This window comes from Callorhinus ursinus, unplaced genomic scaffold (genome assembly GCF_003265705.2).
Source record: "Callorhinus ursinus isolate GAN/ISIS: 27379988/994484 unplaced genomic scaffold, GSC_fseal_2.0 scaffold30, whole genome shotgun sequence".
Classification (NCBI taxonomy): Eukaryota; Metazoa; Chordata; class Mammalia; order Carnivora; family Otariidae; genus Callorhinus; species Callorhinus ursinus.
Window position 1 is genome coordinate 19,343,571 of NW_027397092.1, and position 21,997 is coordinate 19,365,567.

General features: G+C 52.0%; 1 protein-coding gene and 1 long non-coding RNA gene across 2 annotated transcripts in view; one reads left to right on the forward strand and one right to left on the reverse strand.

Annotated features, from left to right (window-relative positions):
- The window catches only part of LOC112815017 (uncharacterized), a 71,103-nt gene extending 56,984 nt beyond the window's left edge, over window positions 1-14,119 (forward strand). The window contains exon 6 of the long non-coding RNA XR_003205912.2: window positions 13,435-14,119. This is a non-coding gene — a long non-coding RNA (uncharacterized lncRNA). The remainder of the gene's footprint in view (window positions 1-13,434) is intronic.
- On the reverse strand, window positions 6,390-7,151 carry NEUROG1 (neurogenin 1). The gene has a single exon (XM_025860807.2). The coding sequence runs from the start codon at window positions 7,134-7,136 to the stop codon at window positions 6,390-6,392; it is 747 nt and encodes a 248-aa protein (XP_025716592.1). The 5' UTR covers window positions 7,137-7,151.
- Window positions 14,120-21,997: the final 7,878 nt, after the last annotated feature.

The window sequence follows — 21,997 nt, forward strand, 5'->3', positions numbered from 1 at the left end:
GTATAAATGTTGCTAAATATACTCTTTTCCATTTCTGTACATATCTCACCAGGGACTGGTGCTGGAAAACCCTTAAAGGGGTGCTAGCCTGGGTATTGTCATTGTCCTCATAGCTGAAACTGCATTATATCATGTCCAGGTGACAGTCGTGGGAAGGAGCTCCACTCACGCTGTGATCAATTTTGTATTTTAAGTCAGTCTTATTGAGACATAATTTACATAAAATAAAATTCCCCCTTTGAAGGTGTACAGTTGCACGAGTATTGACAAACTGTGCAACTGTCATCAGAATCATGATACAGACTATTTTCATCACCCTCAAAAGATCTCTCTTGCTCTATTTCCAATTACTCTTCTCCCCCACTTGCCCCTGGAAATCCTAATCTAATTTCTACTCCTACTGTTTTGCTTTTTCCTAATGCATATAAATGGAATCATATAATATGTAACCTGTATTTTTTTTTAAAGATTTATTTATTTGAGAGAGCAAAAGAGCAGGGGAAAGGGCAGAGGGAGGAGAGAGAGAATCTCAAGCAGCCTCCCCACTGGGCACGGAGCCTGAGTGGCGCTTGATCTTACCACCCGAGATCATGAACTGAGCAGAAACCAAGAGTCAGATGCCCAACCGACTGAGCCACCCAGGCACCCAGGAAGTTTATCCTAATAGAACCAAACAGAATATTATCAAGGGCTAAGTGGAGTTCTTTAGGTAGAGCAAAGATCAAATCCGAGGTGACAAAGAAGTGGTGTCCTTTTGCTTGTATCTCAGTGACTTGAGACCACCTTGGCATAAGCTGGGTGCACATTGTCCTTTACTCTCAAGGCTGGAGAAAGACATGTTGGTCAATAGCACAGTGGGCTTCGCCTGACAAAGGGATGACTTCAGCAGGCAGTCAGGATCGGCATCTAATTGCTGCCAGAAAGGAAGGCATAAGCTCAGCCATGTGAAACACCAACATCCAGTTTTAGCATCCTGCCTCCAGAGTTGCCTGGGTCTGGGACACCAGCCCAGTGGGCCGTAAGTAAGCTCAGTGCTGGAGCTAGGTGTTTGTTCTGAGCTGTCCCCAGGAAGTGACCACTCCTAAAGTTACACGTACCTTGGGCTTTGGCCTCTGGGTTATCCAGGCAGTTGGTGGAAGTCTGCAGGAGCACCTTCCAGGCCCCAGTCTTCACCATTGGGCTCTTTGATGTAGAGCTTTGGAGCCTCGATTCCCTGTTTGGTCTAGGTTGGAGCTATCCCAGAAGTATTTTCTAAAGGAAGTCCGGGCCTTGGTAAGATGTATGGGGACTCTCTAGCCAGATATCAATGATGAAGAAACTGTGTTTTCACAAGAGGATGCCACCAGGTTCTGAGCTCTGCTGGTTTTGCAAACTGAAGCAGTGACACCCGAGGTTCTTGCCAGAAAACTCACCCCACACATTCTGCAGGCTATCTCTACTGCAGTCATGGACAAGGCGCATTCAGATGGCCATCCTTGCCTCTAGGCAGGGCTACTAGATGCGCTTTTACGGATTGTGCCCACAGTGGGGGCAAGGGGAACTCTGTACCCTGTTGTGCACCCTGCACAGGCCTGGTACACAGGGTAGGGTGGGAGGAACGGCACTTTTCCTCATTCAGCCAAAGGCCCTGGCTTGCCCCTGGATCATTCTGGGCCTCAGAAAGCTGAACCTGTGGCCCATGATGCTTTCATTTGCATTCCTTCAGAAATAATCTAACAAGCCGCAGGCTCCCTGGAGCCAGATTGCCCAGGTTCAGACCCCAGCTTCACGACTTCCTGTGTGGCCTCAGGAAAATTATTTGCCTTCTCTGTGCCTTGAGTTCTCTCATCTGTGAAATGGAGACCATGATATTTTTGACCTCACGAGTTGTGGGAGTTAAATAGATGAATATGTGTCGTGTGTTTAGCAGGTACCTAGAACACTGAATAAGTGCTGTTTAAGTGTTGGCTAGGATGATGTTGTCTACGGTGACGATGTTGGTGAGGATCTTGTCCGTGACATCGGGAGCCCCTCTCCCTTACCCCACTGTGAATTTTCTCTGAGGCCTTATTTTTAGGCCTTGAGCCCAGAAGTTATGGTTCTTTTGAGCCGCAATCTGTCTTTGATCTTAGGGACACTGAAACTCATGTTTCCATCTTGGCTTGGGTGCTAAATGAGCAGTTTCAGCACCGGTAACCTCTTATAAAGGGCTTTTAGGGACGGGTTCTGTGTGTTCATTGCTCCTGACCCCAGCCCTTAAAGGCAATCCTTTATTTCTCTCTTTCTTTCATAACCCAAAACAAATCCTATTGTTGGCTTCTCCAGAAGCTGTCCTGGTTCTGACCACTCTTCACCCCTTCTACCACTGTAAGCCCTTTTTCAGGACGAATGTGCAGAGGCTTAGTTGAGTCCCTGCTTCGGTCCTGGTCCCTGAAGACTGTTGTCCCTGTAACAACCAGTGTGGCTTTAAAAAATATCAGTCAATGCACATCACTCCCCGGCTTTCAACCTTTCAGTTACTTTGAGGAAAAAAAATCATAGTTTCCACGGCCCCCCATCTGTCTCCATCCTTGCTCCCCCCACCCCCACGCCCTCTGTGCCTGTCACATCAGCCTCCTTGTTGACCCTCTCTGCACAATGCACAGCCAGGGTTTTCTCCTTGTGGTGTCTTCTCCTTGGGGTGCTTCCCAATGGATAATGCCATGGCTTGCTTCTTTTCTCTCTCATCTGAGCCTCTGCTCAGATGTCATCTCATTTATTTTTTTCTAAAGATTTTATTTATTTATGTATTTGAGAGAGAGAATGAGAGACAGAGAGCACGAGAGGGAAGAGGGTCAGAGGGAGAAGCAGACTCCCCGCTGAGCAGGGAGCCCGATGCGGGACTCGATCCCGGGACTCCAGGATCATGACCTGAGCCGAAGGCAGTCGCTTAACCGACTGAGCCACCCAGGTGCCCAGATGTCATCTCATTTAAAGCCCTTCTCTGACCATCTTCTCTTTTAATTTTTTTTTTTTATTATTTTTAAGTAGGCTCCATGTGGAGCTTGAACTCATGACTCTGAAATCGAAGGCTGAGCCGAGATCAAGAGCTGGACGCTTAACCTACCGAGACACCCAGGTGGCCTCCTGATCATCTCTTCTGCAAGAGCAAACTCTCTTGAGCCCTGGCATTCCCTATTCCCCTTATTTTACTTGATTTTATGTTCTGTCCCTCAGCATTTACCACGGTCTCTGGGGAATGTATTTTGTCTTTCCCTGTGAGACTCTGAGCTCCTTTCGGTGTATCTTGCTCACCACGGTGCATAGAAGGGTGCTCAGCCCACAGCAGGGGCTTGACAAAGAGTGATTAAAGATAAGAGGGAAATCCTGCATTTCCTGGGCACCCCAGTCTTTCCTGGCCTGGTTTCTCGGAGGCTTGGAAGCAGTGTGTACAAATATACATTACACCAGGACAGAAGCAAATAGAGAGATCAAGGTGGAGCATAAATAAGACTTCCTGGCGCCTGCTGATTCCTCGGTGGAAGGTTCTGTTGAAGAAGTGAATCATGGCTGTCAGCAGGAAGTTTTTGCTCTATAATTGATTAGAATATTTTAGTAACCCCCAGCCTGTCTTCACAGATGCCAGGGGATGAACGAGAGTCTACTGCAGGAGGAAAGAGGCCCCTGAGCTAGGGATAAGCATTTTAAAACACCTTCCTTTTCTCCTACTTGAGAGCTCCAAGGGCTGTACATATATGCTCTCTTCTTTGGAAGAACCATATTAACTGGGAGGGGTGGAGACACCCCCTAGCAGTTGATGTTGTGAAGGATGTTTCTTTAGATGGAAGATGCTCTGGGCCCTGCACCTTAAGTTATGAGCTTATTTTGGCAACAAAGTTGGGCACATGGTTCGCCCTTCTACAGTCTGGGGGTAGTGATGTTTCCCGTTTTCGGTGCTGGCTGCGTCCCGTTGTAGGAGACAAAGGTCCTATTGCAGCTGTGAGCTCCAGAATGCCTGGGGGATTTGGGGGTGTCTGTTTACTGCTGGTTTTCCCAAGGATTTTGGACAATGATAAACATAATTAGCTATTCTCTTCCTCTGGCCCAGATATGTGCACCTACCCCCTGGCTGAGCAGAGTCTCCATAGGGGACCTGCTCTTCTTGCAGTCTGGGGCTGAAAGGAGTCACTTCCAAACATCCTAAGCACAGGAAAGCAGAAAATCTGATGCAGACTATTTGTGTCTTTTGCTATAGGAAAATGCAAAGCTACTAGAGTGAATTAATTCTGAGACAGACAATAGAGTGGGGCCCCAGGCAGGGTCATTCAAGAGACACAACTTCTTCCTTAGAGCTTTTAGCAGAAACAACTCCATTCTGTGCCCTCACAACTTTTGAAGCTTTTCTTGGAGGCTTGTTTGTCTGCTCTGAGGGCAGTTAGAGAAGGCACCCAACCTTCCAGAACCTTCTGTAAAGGAGCCTTTTTATCAGAAAGAGGGCTCCTTGCTGGTGGCTGGGCTCTAGCGATGCCTGCTGGAGACCCAGCATCTGAGTCTGTGGATCCAACTTGTCAGGACATATGTGAAGAGGGAAAACACTTGCAGAAGGGGAAAATGCTTTTCGTGGCTTACTTTTGACCCTCTGTTTCTGTGTACCTCCTAAACAGATATGATTTCTTTTACATGAGAGCATACTATTCTCCTGAACTCCTGCTTCTAAATAATTAAATTCATGGGAAGGGGCAACCCAGTGGGGGGGAAAATTGGTCTTCATGTGTGGTAACTTGTGAGCTGTGGGAACAGACAGCAAGTGCATTTTAGGAAGTAGCTCTTGTAATCATCCGCATTCTGAAATTTAAAACAAAAGCTGCTAGAGGCCAATGGTGTTAGCTACTTGTCAGACAACAAACACACTGCAGTCAGAAAAATCCCCACTGAGTTTGGGCGGCTGATTTCTCTGGCAGCAAATGAAAGCTTTGGCTGTTGCCCTTGAAGACTGGCTGAGCCAGCCGGGAAGGAGCCCACCGAATGTCTCCCTATTCGCCACCCCCCCGCCACACTGTGGGCCCAGCATGTGTGTGGGAGGTAGATGTGGGGGTGTGTGTGTGCAGGCACCCTAACTCACAATTTTAGGCAGGTGCACATCCCGTCCAGGAATACCACACCAGCATAATTCATCCCACACCTCACAGCCAGGGAGATCCTAGCCTCAATGGACAACAATTTGGAGGCATTGTTTACAAATCAATTTCTCCCTCTAAATAGGCTGTTATAAGAGTGGACCCTTCTGCTTGCCCAGCCTGGGCCCACCTGTCACTGGGACTTCCTAGCCAGTGGTCACACTGTATTGATCTTTTTAATCCCTTCTCTTTGAAACACAGAGCCAGCTGATGTGGAGTTCCTCAAAAGAAAGAGTCTCCCACCGCCCCTACCTCTACAGGTAGCTGCATATCCGGGGCTAATTCCCCACTAAAAAGTCTTAATTGGCTTATGGGGAGCCTGAAAGATCTCCCTTGTGTTTATAAGGTGAAAGGAAATGATGGATCCCAAATGCCCTGGTCTGTCTTTATCCGTTTCTTGGTGGAAATCAGGTGCATTTTATTTTTTTAATTGTTTTTGAAAAGGGACTGGAAGGTTTGGAAGTGGGTAAGGATAGTGTTTCACTTTAGTGGTTGAGCCGCCAGGGGAAGGGGAGAAAGCCTCAGAGAGACACCAACATTAGGCGAGAAACTTGGTGACTTATTTTCTTTACTTGGTTTTTATTTACAGGAAACATCTGCAGTACAAAAATGTAAACTTTGATAGCTCATAATAAACTCTTTATGTACAAAAATACATTTTCATATGAAAGAAGTATCTTGAATAAATTAAAGTACTTTCCAGCCCGGTGCCTGAATAGCTACGCAAGTCTCGGGTTCTTCCTAGAGCAAGCCTGCAGTGGTGGGGGTCGGGATCCATAATGCATGAAGCCCACTCCTTGTCTCTCCTTTTTAAGCCTTTTCATTGTATTGTCAGCCGGCTCAAACCGAATTTTCATGCTCGTTTTTCTTCATTAGAGTTCTACAAATTGTAAAATTGACTTTTCACCTCGTCTTCAGGGGCTGATCTGTCCCTTTTCTAAATCACACTGAAGTGGTGGCTGGGGTCAGCTCTGAGCCAGCCACAAAAGAGGTTTTGTGGAGTTCAGAAAGTGCAAAAGGAAAGGCCGTCTAAGGGCGGACAGGAGGGGCCCGGGGCTGAGGGCTGGAGAAACAGACCAAGGGGCAGCCACGGTGAGGGTGCAGCGACCTAACAAGCGGCTCAGGTATCTCCCACCCCTTTAAAGCTCCTGCTTCCTCCCTCCGCCCGCACTGGGGGTCCTGAGACTGAAGCTGGGGCTCCATCTACTGCCTGTTGCCTGAGGGAGTGGGAAGGTAACAGGGTCCCCAACGGGCCTAGTGGTAAGGGATGAAACAGGGCGTCGTGTGGAGCAAGTCTTTGGGCAGGCCGGGGAAGGAGAAAAGGGGGTCTCCGGGGCCATAGGCGAAGTCTTCCGAGGCGGCGGGGCTACTGGGGTCAGACAGTGGCGAGGCGGCGGCGGCGCAGGGGGAGGCGGCGGCACCGGAGCCCCAGGACTCTGCGTCGCTGGAGGGGCTCGGGGGCCCGGGCAGGCAGGGGGCGCACTGCGGCGGCAGGAGGCGCTCCCGGGCACCGCCCCCGGGCAGTCCCTGGTCGGCTAGACGCAGAGTCTCCGCCAGAGCCCAGATGTAGTTATAGGCGAAGCGCAGCGTCTCGATCTTGGTGAGCTTGGTGTCGTCGGGGAAGGAGGGCAGCACGCTGCGCAGCGCATCCAGCGCCGCGTTCAAGTTGTGCATGCGGTTGCGCTCGCGGTCATTGGCCTTGACACGCCGACTCCTGCGCAGCGAATGCAGCAGCGCCTCAGAGCGCACACGCGCCCGGCCCCTGCGCCGCCGCCGCTCCTGCTCGTCGTCCTGTGCCCGGGGAGTATCGGAGGCTGCAGGAACCCCGGGAGCGCCCCTGCGCACTGGCACGGGCGTCCCAGAGGCAGAAGCTGGTGGTTGGAGCCTGGCACAGTCCTCCTCGTCGGTGAGGAAGCCGGATAGGTCGCTGCTGCTGCTGCTGCTGCTGCTGCTGCTGGCGCAGTCCAGGTCCGAGAGGCAGGTCTCCAGAGGGGCTGGCATCGTTGCGTGGAGCAGGACCGACGGGCAGGTAAGAGGGCTCCTGGAGGACGGGAGCCCGCGCTGAGGGCAGGGTCGCCGGGACGCACTTACGTTCCAAACGGCCCGGGCCTACCCTGTGGCCGCTGCGGGAGCGAAGGCCTGGAAAGGCGCGGGGGCGCTCCTGGAGTTTGGCTTCACCTCCTCGCCTCGTCTGCAGGGGCCACGCTCCCGGCCGGTCTCCCGAGTGATCTCGCCGGCGAACAGATGAGCTCGTGTGAGTACCGAGTGTGGCACACGACCGGCCTCAGGACCCCTTAAGTACCCGCCCCAACAATGGGCGCCCCCCTCCCTTGCCACCTCCGCCCCCGCGGCAGCCCCCGTGAATGGAGCGAGGCGGCAGGTCAGCCCCGTGCGGCGTCCGGGTATTTGCATAATTTATGCTCGCGGGGGGCCGCCCCAGCCCCTCCCCCCTCCCGGAGCGTGCCCGTAATTACCGCCGGCCAATCGGCGGCGTCCCGCGGCCCCGGGAGCCGTCTTCGGGCTAAGCCGGCGGGGGCGTCTCCAGGCGGTGAAGCGGAGGCGGGGGCGCCCGGCGATTAGCGGCCGAGGCACGCTCCTCCGGGGGCGGGCCCGGCGCCCCTTGCTGGGTTGGGACGGGGAGGCGGGGCGCGGGCAGGCAAGTGTGAGCTGCGCAGCAAGTTGCGGAAACCTGCAGCCGGCTGGAAGCCTGGGTCCGCTTCCGTTCTCCCGCTGCTGACTGGCCGCGTGGCTTTGGCCAAGAGATTTGACTTCGCTTTCCCCACCTGTAAAATGGGGCAGAAGTCTCTCCCTTTGAGGATGATGTGAAATGATGTTCGAGGGACACTTGGAAGGGCGCTTTTGTAACGCAGCGCCGGATGAATGGTTGGCAGAGGCAGCGTCCTCAGAACCGAGGGAAGACCCTATTCAAAGACGGAGAGTGGCGGGGTAAGGGTCATAGAGCAGAGGTCAGAGATAAGTTAAGTGCTCCTGCTTCTCCCAGGTTGGTGAAGAAATAGGGGAATATTTCTGCCGACCCTCATCTAGGGGCCGGGGGTGGGAGAGAGTGGAAGAGCAGTTTGGAAAGTAAAGGAACAGATGGTTTTTCAAGTTGAGTGCAATTTTGGCCAAACACCCCTAACACCACTCTAGTCCCCCAGCTTTCCTACCCCCAACACTTTCCAATAACTTTTAAAGTAACAAGAGCATGAGACTCCCCTCCCCTCAGAGAGCCCCCTGCCCCCCTTTTACAATGCCTCTCTTGAGAGAGGGTAGCAAGCACTCAGCGGAGCCCCTGCCCCCTGCCCCCCACCATTCCGTTCTCTCCCTTAGCGGCGTAAACGCCCCTGGTATAGCAGAAGGTTTTCACTATGTCTGTCAGCGGTCACTTTTCTCTGGTCACCAGTGCTCACTTTGGAGCAGTAGAACCCAGGCATCCCCAACTTTGTCCCTAGTCATTAGGGAACAGCACCAGATTATAGGGGTGGGGATGTTAAAAACAAAATGAACAGCTTCCCATGATATCTGGGTGATGGCCTCAGTTTGGTCCTTGCTGTCCTCAGAGCTGTCCCTGCCTGGGACACTGTCCCTTTTTTACAGGGCTGTTGTCTGGAGGCAGAGCCTGCCTTGGCGGGCTGTCCAGTGCTGGTTTTCCGGCTTCATGGACTCTACCCAGCCCAGCCTTTCCTTCTACGGTGCCTTTCATGTACTCCCAACCTGGAGAGAAGGCTATACATGCTCATATAGAAGAGGTTTAGGTTTGTTACAAGTCACCAAAAGTGGATTTAATCTGGTTAAGCCAGAAAGGGAAATTGTTGGGTGATACTAGGCCTTTCAAGGAACACAAAGGTGCTGGCATTTGTGTGAGCCTGCTGGAGCTGAGGCATCCTCACTCTGCTTCTCTGAGGCTCCGATGCACTCCCACCAGCCTTTGATTTGACATTGCTGGACCCCTGTATTATATTCCTGAGACTGTGGTACTAAATCACCACGAATTAGGACCTTCAAACAGCAGACATTTGTTCTTTAGGAGGCTGGAAGTCTGAAATCAAGGCATCAGCAGCGTTGGCACTTTTTGGAGGCTATGAGGGAGAGTGTGTTCTGTGCCTCTCCTGGCTTCTGGTGGCTTCTGGTAATCCTTGGCCTTCCTTGACTTGTAGTTGCACCACTTCAGTCTCTGCCGCCTTCTCTGTGTTTCTGTGTCTTCTGTTGCTTATAAGGACCCTTGTCATTGGATTTAGGGCCCACCCTAGTCCAGGATGATTTTGTTTTGAAATCCTTCCCTTAATTCCAGCTGCAAAGAACCTTATTCCAAGTAAGTTCACATTCTGAGTTTCTGGGTGGACATATCTTTTGGGGAGCCACTATTCAACCTACTATAGCATCTTTTCTAAATTCCTGAAAGAAAATCTGTCTGTTCAGGGGAACAGGGTCCCTGGAGTGGCCATTTGTCATTTCTTGGCTGCCTTGCACCTGAAGGGCCTTCCTGTGAAGGAATTTGAATGCATGAACACCTCCCTCTCCATTCCTGGCAATTGGGGTATGGCCATGTGGCTTAAATGGGGTCAGTTGCATGCCCCACTTGGAACTTAGGCTCTGAGCTGGTGACAGGTCAGAGTATACAAGTGTTGTGGCAACAACCTGGATGGGCCAGTGGCCAGTGATGGAAGCCGTGGCCAGGAGCCAGTGGGTATCCTGCCCTAGCTCTTTTGTGGGCCTGCCTTCAGCTGTGGTTCTGCTGCCCATCCCCCAAGCCCCCTATATTCCAAGCCTGGTTCTCTGTCTTCTCATTGACTGCGCAAGAAACCCCATAGGACTTTTCTTAGTAGGGCTCTTTTGCTTGAGTTGGCTAGGTTTGATGTCTGCGGTTTGCTAAATAAAACACCAAGTTAAATGCTCCGTTGCCAAAGCGTGGAGACTGAGGCAACCCCTATACCATATTGCTTGCCTATTCTGGACCAAGCACTGTGCCAGCCAGGATGAAAACCTGGCTGATGGGGGTCATGGGCCCTGAGCCTCATTAGCTTAGGGTTCACTGCTGGCAGAACTCTTAGAGACTATTCATCTGTGCGCTGTACCTCATAGCTGGGAAACTGAGGTGGGAGACGGAGGGGTCTTTTCTCCAGGTTACCCCAGGGATTGCTGGCGGTCAAACTAGGGCCAGACTTGGGAGTCCTTTCAGCCCCCATTCCAGGTTTTTCCATCGCTGTTCATAAGTACACAGTGAGTGCTTCTTGCATGCTGCCCTGTGCCAGATGCTCTGCGTAGAGTCAGGCAGACCTATCGTCATGGAGCAGGGGAGACGTGGCCAGGGGAGATGTGGCCAACAGGGGAGACCTGGCCACAGAAGGGCCGCCTGCCACTGGCTATGAAGAAGTACTGAGGGCCCACTTAGGGAACAGACCTGAAGAGCATTGTGTACCTTCCCAAAGGAAGAGGGCTGGTCAGGGAAGGCTTCCTGGCAGAGGGGATCTTGAGAAGGCATTGAAGGATGGATGGGATATGAACAATTTATTTTTATTTTTTTAAAGATTTTATTTATTTATTTGAGAGAGAGAAAGAGAGAGAGAGAGAGCATGGGGGGGGGAGGATCAGAGGGAGAAGCAGACTCCCCACTGAGCAGGGAGCCTGATGGGGGACTTGATCCCGGGACTCCAGGATCATGACCTGAGCCGAAGGCAGTCGCTTAACCAACTGAGCCACCCAGGCGCCCTGAACAGACAATTTAGGTAGAAGGGGCGGGTGAGGATGACAGTGGCAACAATGTAGGGGCCAGTCTGGATGGGGCTTCTATGAGGTCCCAGTGGGAAGAGGGTAGGAGATCGTTGTGATGGGCCTCAAATAGCCATGGCAGTCTTTCTTCTTCCTCTTTGTCTCCTTTTCCTGTTGCTTTCTCTGAGCAGGGCTATCACAGTGGTTCCAGTGGTTCACCACACAAGGGCATCCTGTGCAAGTGGGGGCTAAATTCTAACCTCTCTACCATGTGCCGAGCCATGTGCTGTGATGTGGGATGGCATCTTCTCAGAGAGGTGTGGTTTTCAAATGTGCCCAAAGGCACTTTATGAGCTAACAGTGGCTCTATACTCTCTCCCGCGTGAGCCCCACTCCTCTGCCCGAGCCTTAGTGACCTTACTGGGCAGGCATCTGAGCCTTGCCCAGCCTGCCCCGGCTCTTGTGCGGTGCGTGGGGGCAGCTCCTCGATGGACATTAGTGTCTGCCCACTTTGCTTTTCATAAGTGCATCTGAGGCTTGGCGGGCGGGGGGGCGGGGGTTGTGTCTCCAGCAGGTGACCCACTGAGGATGGAGCTGAACCCTGGGAGAATGAGAACAAGGGGTTAGCTTAGGCTCCCATGTGTTCCCTTTGAGGCTCAGAGCTCTCCCTTCCAAAGAAGTCTGAGAAGTTTCTCCTGCCCTCCCCCCCAAATCCCTTGGAGGCTAGTACAGAGCACATCTGTGGAAGCCCTCATTCCCAGAGCACACTAGGGTTCAATCAATCCAGCCACAGCAGACGCTGAGGTGGCAAGGGCTGCACCAGGTCTTCTGGCTGCCTGATGTGGGAGCCATCCAGCTGTCAGTCGGCTGGGGGCAGAGGTAGGTGTGTTGGGCAGATGTTCCAAGGGACTGGATGAAACCAGAGTTTCTCACACTGTGGTCACCTGGGGCGGTAGGGATGATGGGGGATCCTAGCCCAGGTGCCCTCATCAGAATCTGGAAATATGGACCACATGCTGTAGTGGCGATTGATACTTAGAGCCTCTGTTTGGTCCTCATATTGGAATAAATGCCTTGCTTTAGCATCCACCCTCCCATCCTGTGCTTACCTAAGCCTGTGAGGCAGATCAGACATGCTTCTATGACCACTCAGAGGTGCTCCAAGTGATGCCAAGACTGGGACTTCTGTGGTGTCGCTTGCTTGGGTGACAACTGGGGAGCATGAGGGGAGGGGAGGGGAGGATCCCTGGAAGGGATGCAGGGGCTGAAAAAGGCATGCCTTTTCCAGGCAGCTCAGGAGGTCTGACTCAGTGAAGACCACTGCGGACCCAACAGGGAGATGATTCCAGTCCCTTACTGAGAGGACCTTTGCAATGTCAACACCTGGTGAAGGAACTGGCATTTTGGAGAGATGGGAGGAGAAGCTCTCAGGGTTGAGCAAGGAGTTTAATGTTTCCAGGGTCTTCTGAGATTCTTGTTTTTTGTTTTTTGTTTTTTTTTTAAGGGAAGAAAGGCCAAAATAGGAGAAAATAGTGGCAAATTATAAATATTTACCTGCAGTAAATGAATGTGGTTGGCATATACAAATGCAAAACTGTCTGTGCTGCTCATAAGACAATTTCAGAATTTTAAAAACATTTTAATTTTTTTTAAAGAAATCTCTACACCCACCATGGGGCTGGAACTCACAACCCTGAGATCCAAGAGTTCCATGCTCCAGTGACTTAGCCAGCCAGGCACCCCAGACAATTTCTAAAAGACCATCTCAAAGACCATCAAATCCTCATGTGTATAGGCGTGGAAATGCAGGGATGGAAGCAGATTTAAATTTGTGGGTGCCTATCTTCTTCCTCTAGCCTTGTCAGTGACTCAGGGACCATGTGCGTGTGACTTCATTTGGAGTTAGTACCCATAGCCTTTGAGCCCTTTTGGGGACATGAAGCTGAGCCAGATGGCTTCCTCGCCATCCTCCCTTTTGATGATTGGAAACATATAAGCCTGAGGTTGAACAAACTAGCTTTTAGAGATGTTGCTGTGGGAATGAGGCTGGGGGGTTAGGGTCCTGCAATCCCACGTGCTGGCGTGATAATCTGGATGTGTTGGGTGGGCCGGGGCGGGGGTGGGGGGGTGGGGAGGAAGGACATCATCACATTTCATACTTTCCTCCCAAACTGTTTTAGCTGAGATTTAACATTCCCCATCCACACCAATTTTTACACAGAATATTAATTTCAAGAGTGCTGTGACATCTACATGTAGATCTGGGTTCTGCTACAGGCAGTGTTCTTTTGTTTTTACAGTATACATGAACTCTCAGATGCCATTTAGGTTAAGGGAGGTGAAGGGTTTTGGCGCCTTACCCAGCCACTCATCCATCCAGGTCTTGGGCACAGGGCAGTGCAGTGCACCGAGTTTTTAAGGCAGGTTTTTGTGCACAAAGCAAAGCTGTACGAGGGCCACCCTTTCCACACTGTTCTGTCTACCATCATCGCCTTCTTTCTGGAGCTACCTGTGGGGAGGGATGGCATTGGTTTGGTGGGTGGCATTTTAGAAAGAAAACATTGTAATCTTTTTTTTTTTTTTTTTTTAGAAAAAAAGGAAGAAAAAGGTGCAGTTACTCCAAAGGAAGTGGTAGAGGAGGATGTTGGACCAAGAGGCACACAGTATTCCTTTCAGTCTGTTAAATACACCCGCAGATATGCGTTTCCATCTAAGAGAAGCAGGGTAGGGTTGGGGAATGGAAAGGAGAAACAATTCCCTGTTTTCTTTACTGATGACCCATGACAGTTGTGGAAGGGGGGGTAAGAGGGAGGGGGGAGACCAGGCAGGAGAGGGGAAACAGAGGGGTCTTTCAGTGACAGAGCAAGGAAAATGGCAAATTATCCATGGTTTCCAGAAATCCGCGGAGGCCCCCTCGGCCCCTGCCCTGCTAAATACAGTGCCGGCTGTATGCACTTCCCACCTCAGAGAGGTCTGCTTGAATATTCTGTGGCATTGTATACTGATGTGTTTGTTTGTGTACAATCTGCCTACTTGTGGGATGAATGTTGGCCTCCAGGGGAAGTCCTGGTGCAAATCAACTTTATTCTAGCGCTGTGTAAGAAATGTCTTCCAAAAACACATTGGTCAATTCTGCAGCCAAATAAATTCTTTCCGTAAGAAAATTTCAGATTTGATTTGAGTTCTCCAGCCTAGTGGCGGGGACAATGTGTGCTTGGGCTCACCCAAGGTTTGAAGTGCGTTTGTGGTTTGGGCCAGTCTTGGGTGAAACAATGTCCTTTTTGTGCCCAAAGTACAGTGGGGGTGTGCACACTTGTGCAGGGAGGGCTCACGGGGTGCAGACCCTGAAATGAAGAGGGAACAGGCAGAAGGTGCTCACCCCCCACCCCCCTCAGCAGTGAGGCCTGGAATCATATTCACATCAGCTGCTTGAGGCTAGAATCAATCCAGAACCTCCTTCAAAGCCTCTGAGTTTTGGCTTCGTAGATTTCTTCAAATCTTCTGGGCTCAGATTTAGAAACAAAACAAAACAGAGGCCCCTGCTGTTGCTGTCACTAGATTCATCTCCCCAAATCCAGGCCGCACCTGCCATGGGATATTGCTAAAGCCAGAGTTCATTTTTGTCTGTTTCATGTGTTTGAGTCTTTAAGAACATCATCAGTGGAGATTAAAAACAGCCCCCTTCCCTCCAAGATGCTTGTGGGTCAAGTGTGGGAAAACTGTGCGAGGGTGTTTTCTCCTGCGTGTACAAAAGAAGTCGCAGTGAAATTTATCCTAATGGAATTTAACTATCGTTTTATGGAGAGAATTCTGAAAGAAAAGAGAAATAGCTGAAGTGCTTTTCTTTTGCTTTTCTCTTACTTAACGCTGCAGCTACATAAATTCATGTTGGGTTGGAACACAAATGCATTTTGTTTGTAGTAATTAAAATGTTTTAATGAGACAACCATAAAATCCACCATTAATTATTTTATTTCAAACACTTCTGCCTTCTTTTGAACCAGGTCTATTTAGAAATAGTTTAGAGAGAGTAGCCTGCAGTTTTATTCTTTCCTCTGCATTATACACAGGAGTGGAGAAGTCATTTATAAATAATTACACAATGTTTTGGGTCTTTGGGCTTGTATAATATATCAAAGCGATTAGTACACTTATTGTTCCATTGTAAAAGCTTTTTTTTTTTTTTTCTCCTTTCAGTTTCACTTGCCTTGTCTTCTAGCTAAACCTTTTTCTGGAAATCTTTTGTCTTCTTCATTCTTTTTGCTTGTTACAGTCCGGGAGCATTCTTCTTATTCAAACACTCGCAGCAGGGGCAAAGAAAGCGACTTCGGCCGCATCTTAAGTTTTACCGTAACTTTCTGGCATTTTCTTTTCTTCCAGTTTTCCCAGACTACCTAGGGGCAATGAAGAATTATAACATACATGAATTATTGGTACTCCCCTTGCGTTAAAGGGGGAAGAAAATGCCTCATTTTCTATGCCCCCCTCCCTCCCCCGGGACCGAGCGAGCGGGCGGCCGCGAAACAATGTATTTATCACTTTGCACGTCTTTGGGCCGCCGGCCGCGCCCGCGCGCCCCCTCCCTCGCCGCCGCCGCTCCTTTCACCGAGCCACGAATACAGGCTCCTGGGCCGGGGAAAGGGGGTCTTGCCCGAGCCGCGCGGCCGAGGAGAGCGAGAGGGCCAGGGCCAGGGCGCGGCGGGGCGGGCCGCGTGCGGAGATTAGGGCCGCACGAGAGGAGACTGCGCCGCGGCCTCCAGCCACGTGAGGAGGGACGGGGCTTCAAAGGTGCTCCCCCCCCCACAGCTAATCCTTGTTATCCGGCGGGCCCGCCGCGCCGCGCCGGAGCCCGGGCCTGCTGCTCGCGGGGCTGGCTCCCCCGCCCGCGCCCGGTGGGGCAGCCCGGGGCCAGCCTGCGGGACGGCGGGACCCGGACCCCGGAGCCCCGCAGGCCAGGGCGCCGTCGGGGGAGCTCGGGCACCGGGTGGCCGCGCGCGTGGGGGCGCTTCCCAGAGAAGAAGAAGTTCGGGGGCGGAACACCCACGGGAGCTGGCCCGCTGCCCCCCCCCCACCCCCCGGGGGGCGTGTCCGAGGCCGGCGCGCGCCCTGCCCCGCGGCCCCCGCCTCGCCGGCTCCCGCCCCCGCCGCCCGAGCGAGCGGCCGGCGCAATCTGTCAGGCCCTCCGCCCGTTTCCATATGAAGGGCGCGCCGGGCGCCTTGGGAGCGCTGAATGGCCGCTCGCGGTCGGGCGGGCGCGCACGCCCCGCGGCCCGGGCTGGATTTGGCCGCATTTGCATAGCAGGTGCTGATGCTTGTCCATTCTTACTTAAAGAAGTTTTAATATGGGATAAATTACCAGGAATTAGGAGCAGGCGTGGGCGGGAATAAAGGAACCGTGTCGCCCGTCTTCTTTACCGCCGCCTGGCGCGGGGCAGGAGAGAAATATTAAGTGAGATTCGACTTGAGAAGTCGTCTCCTTAACAAGCTGCAGCCCACACCGCCCCCCTACCTCCCAAAGAGCCAAGAGAAAACAGGAGGCAACTTTAAGCAATTTGATTTTTAGAATCTCTTCTGCAGCCAGTAAAGCAATAATCCCAGAGATAGTAATACGATTAGCGATGGAAGATCTTTGAGTCAGAAAGTCGGCTTGAGTTTAAAATGTTAATCCTGACCCTAATCCGCCCTGTTGGCGGAGTGGAGTGCTGTGCCACAGAGTTTGTTTTCTTCCTCTACTCTTAAAGGATCATCAGGTGAGGCCCATGCTGGCCCATTTCTTGATGACAGGGAGGGCCCGCCGGTTTGTCCAAGGTGACAGCGCCCCCCTTCTCTGGGCAGGGGTGCTGGGCTTCCTCTTCCCTCTGGGAACCAGGCCCATGTGGCTGTGCTGGCTCCCGGGGTTCATTCCATCTGTTTGGAATCTTGCAAAGGCTTGGAGCAAAGAGGATTTTCAAAAAGATGGGATTTTGAAGAAATAGGGATGGGACAGCTCATCCACCCAGCCCTGTCTCCCAGCCTTCTTTAAGCCAGAACCCAGGGTGTCTTCTTCAAATGGATGGCTGGTTTTCAGGTTTTTAGGTTCCTGGGGACTGCAGAAGGGGAGTGGCCTGCCAGATTGTGGGTCTGCTTATCATATTTGTGGGAGAAATGCCTGGAGTCTGGGACCCTTGTGGGGTCTCCACATACTTGGGGGACTGAGTAGGGGCCGTGGTGAAGGAGGGGTAGACCCAGCATGAGCACTGCTACCCCGTTGCTTTCCACACCAAGATTCTGCCAGACATGCTCTCATAGGTCTGGGACAGCAGGCTGCCTTCTATGTGAGGGACAAATGTCAAGTGGTTCTTCTCTCCTTTGCCTTCTTGCTAAGGTGCTTTTCTCCTTCCCTCTCAGGCCCACACCCTGCTTTTCAGAGTTTAGCCCCCTCTGATCTCTAGCAGTTTCTCTGTCCTGGCACAGACTGATCTCACTTTGGGGCAGGATTGCACCTGTGATCTTTCGGGCAGGCTTCTGGCTTGCTCCAAGTGCTTCCCAACATGCCTGCTTTTCCTGGAAGGCAGTGTGAGATGCCCAAACGGACCATATGGTTTGGAGTGAGAGCCTTGGAGCCCACAGACAATGGGGGAAGTGAGAGGCCCAGGTCAGTGGCAGAGCTCACGCGGCTGCAAACCTCTCTTTCAGCCTAATGAAGCTGTTGTCTGGGGGTAATGATGCAAATGCCCCGGCCCTTTCTCGCCACGATAGTCTAGAACGTGATTTGTCATACAATCTGAATCTTTGGGAGGACTTTAGACGGAACCTCCCCCAAAGATGGAGATGAGCCATATGTGCACTTTGCATCTGAAGTGGGGGTGGGGGCGGTGGGAGGGAGGACACAGCCCACTCCGACTTCTCAGAAGGACTGCCTTCTGACAGCCAGGAGGACTCGGTCCCCAAGAGCCCAGTGCCTCCTGACCCCAGGGGGCTTATGATTGGGTGCAGTGCCCTAGTGTCTAATGACAGATCGGCAGTGTGTGTTGGAAAAAAGATGCAGAGGACCTGGATATTCCGAGTAGGGCGGTCACTGTGTCTCTCATTCCTTTTTTCTGTGCTGTGTGATGAGGACAGGGAAGGGGCCATTCTGGATGAAATGCTCACGTAATAATGCCTGGATTTTGCTGTGCTGAGTGCCCCAGCTGATGTTAATTGCAGCCAGGGTGGACGCTTCAGTATTTCTGAAGCAGAAATAGTTAAGGGAAGGAGGCACCAGGCGATAGGCATCAAGAGCCTGGGGCAGGTGGGGAAGACACAAACCAGAGTGAGAAAGATAAGCAGGAAAAGTGTGAAAATCAGTTCCCACTGTGTGTGTGTGTGTGTATGCTGAAGGAGAAGGTAGTGATTGCTCTTCGCAGAAAGGGAGGCAGCTTCACTTTGCACCTGCAGCTCAGGCCCTGTGGGTGCCCACAAAGTCTGGGCACAGAAATATATTACTCATTATCAATCTAAGTAAAGCAGACTGCCATGGAATGCATTGATCTAATGGCCCTTGTTTACTGGATGCAATAGGGAAGCACCACTAGGCCCAATATGACCCTAGTAATAGCAATAACAATGTGGGGGGTGGGGGGAGAGAAGGGTCTGTGGGGTGCAGTCTGCCCTAGAAAGGGAGCAGGAGAAGCAAAAATGACGTAGTCACATCTGCCCATAGGTGAGGCCTTTCTTTTTTTGCCATACCCTCTTTGTGCCCTCAGGCAAAGTGCCCAGCCTCGCATACCTGGTGCTCAAAGGGTATTTGTGGAGACAAGGGTTTTGTGTGTGGGCACTGGGTGTTCATACATGTGTGTCTGCCTGTCTGTGGTTGACATGCATGGACACATGTGTGCCCATACCTGGCCCTTCCTCACCTGTAGAGCAGGGAGTTAGTTGGGTTGCATCTCTTCTCTGGGATCACCCCACCTCTGTAACCTGAGAGTTGGCTCACAAGTTGGCACCGTAGCCCCAGGCTCTGCTGGGTGCTCGGTGCCTGGCTGCCAGAGGGCTTGCTGGGTGGGAATCTGTTCACTCATTCCGTGGTGGTGTAACTTTAGGAGTTAGAATGGGATGGGGTGGGAAACGGAGGACCATAATCTGAGGAGAGGTCCCTAATTACCCCTGCTGGCCGTGGGGGTCAGGCAAGGGCAAATCGAAACCCTGGTCACGCCTTTACTGCCAGTCATATCCGTGGCCACAGGTGAGTCGTAGCCAAGCTCTGCCAAAGCCCAGGCCACATGATACTCTTTCTGGTCCCACAGATGCCCCCAGCCTCCTCTCTGGACACTGAAGGAGAGAGGAGAGGGGAGCTACTGCAGTGACGCCACCAGCTCTCAAGGCCCTGGCCACAAGCTGCTCGCCGCAACACCTGGACACCTGTTACCACCGAGGGGTGTATCCCAGAGTGGGGGCTGGGAGGTGGCTCTCCTGGAGTCTGGGGTGCGGTGGGGGTGGGGTGCTGGGAAGCCAGCCGGATTAGACTTTTTGCTCACTGGCGGGGTCTGCAGAAATCTTTCTAAAGCATCCCTCTCTTCTTTCCTGATTTAACAAATATGTTCCAGATACCCCTGGTTAGCGTGAAACCTGGGAACGCCCAGGGTCCAGATGCTCAGTAAAAGTCCTCTCTGTACTGCTTGACTCCACCACCATCATCAACATTCGCATTGATATAAATACTGTTTCTGAACAATTTTTTTCAGAGGGACGTTGAGCTTCACCCTCAGTATGCATAATTTTATTAAAGTTGCAAGCCTGTGCATTTTAATCTGCCTTTCAAATATGAGGAGACTGAGGCCCAAGGAGGTTTTGATACGTGACCAAGGTCATGGGGCTGGCAGGCCATAGAACCAGAGTTGGAGCCCAGGGCTATCTGGCTTCAGTGCCCATGACATTGGCCACTCGTCATCTCCCTTTCTCACTTTATGTGAACGCTCACTCCGGGGCCGGCTCCACCCAGGGGCTGGGACACGGGATGGAAACCACAGCCCTACTTTGTGGCGGAGGACAGCTGTTGCAGGCGCGGGTGAGGGAGAAGGTCTGTTCTTGTCTGTTGGTTGGTTTCTCTTGTGGAGAAGGGCTGTGACCATGGCATACAGGAGACATTGTTGGCTTTGAAGTCAGCTTCTGTCCTTGTTTTCTTGGTGGGAATTGAGAGGTCCGGGTTCCCTCTGCTACCTTGAGAAAACCCTTCTTCTCTCACTCTCTGAATCTCAAAAAAGAATGACGTGGTAGGAGACGGAGGGGTGTTAGGTGTCCCCAGGGGCTTGCAGTTCAGGGGGAAACCTCCAGGCTCCAGTGCTGCCCTCATCTGAGGTCTTGTGGAGTCACCTGGCTGTGTGACGTTAAATGTTTCCCTCTCCTGTCTGGTCTCCCTGTCTGCTTGATGGGCAGAGCTTCAGAGGGGCCAGAGAGCTGAACCGTGCTGATGAGCTGAAGCCAGCAGCCTCTTGAGTGACCAAGGGATACTGTCTGTGCTGTGTTTGGTGTGGAGTTCATGGTTCTAGAGTTTGTGGGCTGTCCTAGGCTTCTTGTGCCCATGTCCCTGAAGAACTCAGCATGATCTGAGCACTGAGAGGACTCTAAATGACTCATGTTCATTGATTCTGTAGTTGTTCATTCAATTCATTCATTCATGGCCAGGATATTGTCAACTTCTCCTGAGTAGAGAAGATCATTTAACTTCCTTGCCTAAAACCCTTCAGAGGTTTCCCATGGCCCTCAGTATAGAATACCCCCATCTTTTAAGTCTAGTTAACAAGGCTCGATGCTCTCTGCCACCTGCCAACTTGGGGGTGTCTTGTGGGTTATCTCAACCTCATGGAGAGGGCCAGTGCCTCTGCCCTCTGCCTTCCGGGTGCCAGCAACACTGGTCTCCATCTAGTGCCTTTAAATGCTCTTCAGGGCTTTGAGCTTGTTCTCCTGGAGCGCTCTCCGCATGCTGGCTCCTTTTCAGAGGAGGACCTCCTGATGAGCCTGGCCAAAGCCACCCTCCACACACCCCAGCGGTCACTCTGCATCACCGCATTGACTCACCAGCCCATAAGTGTGTGGATAGTCTGCATGCTTATTTGCTTGCTGTGCCTTGTCTGTGCCTCTGACTAAACTGAAAGTTCCATGTGGGGCAGCAACTGCTGTCTCTCCCATGACCAGAACAGTGTTTGCTGCTTAAGAGGTGCCCAGTATGTTGTGTGGTTGAATGTGGACCTGGATTTGGATCTATTGTAAATGGTGAAGTATGTGGGCTTTGCTACTGTGTCTCCATCTCCCCAGCTCCAGGAAAATCTGGGCAGAAGAGAGAGTGCATCACATGTGTGATTTCAGTTTTACAGAGAGTGCAGCTGGGTGCTTCTGAGGGGAGTATGTCCAAGATGGGTGTCTCTGTAGGCCTGGGGACATTTTCTGACTTGGCTGGACATAGCACATTTCTTACCTGGGCTTGCCTCCCCTAGGATGATTTTCTGTCTTGCTTGAATCCATGGGGCCCCTCCCACCAACAAGCCCTGAAGCCTGCACCAGGGTCAAAGAGCTGGTCGTGTGCCCACAAATCAGAACACGGGTGTGCAAAGCAGCCAGTGGACAGAGTTCAAACACAGCTCTGCCTACGTGCTCTCATCCACTCAGCCAGTCATCCACCAGTCAGTTATGGGATACCTCCCAGGTGCAGGGGTCACTGTGTGCAGTGCTGGGAAACCCGAGGAAAATGAAGCTGCCCTCCTGGAATGCACTCCAACAGGAGAAGAGAGTGCAGTCACAAAATTGAGTATACACCTAAGATAGCAGGTGGTAACAGGTGCTAAATAAACAGGGTGCCACCGGGGGAGGCAAAACAGGAGATCCCCACTCTAGCTGAGGTGACGAGGACGATCCCTGAGCTGACTCAGAAGCTGAGACTTAAAGGATGAGAAGGACCCAGCCATGGGGGGATCAAGGGAGAGAGCATTGCAGGCAGAGGCCCTAGCAAGTGCGGACTTTGGGGCAGGACCAAGCTTGTAGTGTGTGACGACCTGATGGAAGACCCCAGTGTATGTTGAGAAAGACTTCCCAAGCGAGGTGCGAAATTTGGGCAGGCAGAGCAGATCAGTGTAAGACCTGCCGTATGCCTAGCACGCTGCTGGCGTGACACCTGATTTAATCCTCCTGCCCGCTCAGTG

Coding starts and splice junctions, on each gene's coding strand:
- NEUROG1 (XM_025860807.2), bottom strand. CDS start 7,136: ATGCCAGCCCCTCTGGAGACCTGCCTCTCGGACCTGGACTGCGCCAGC.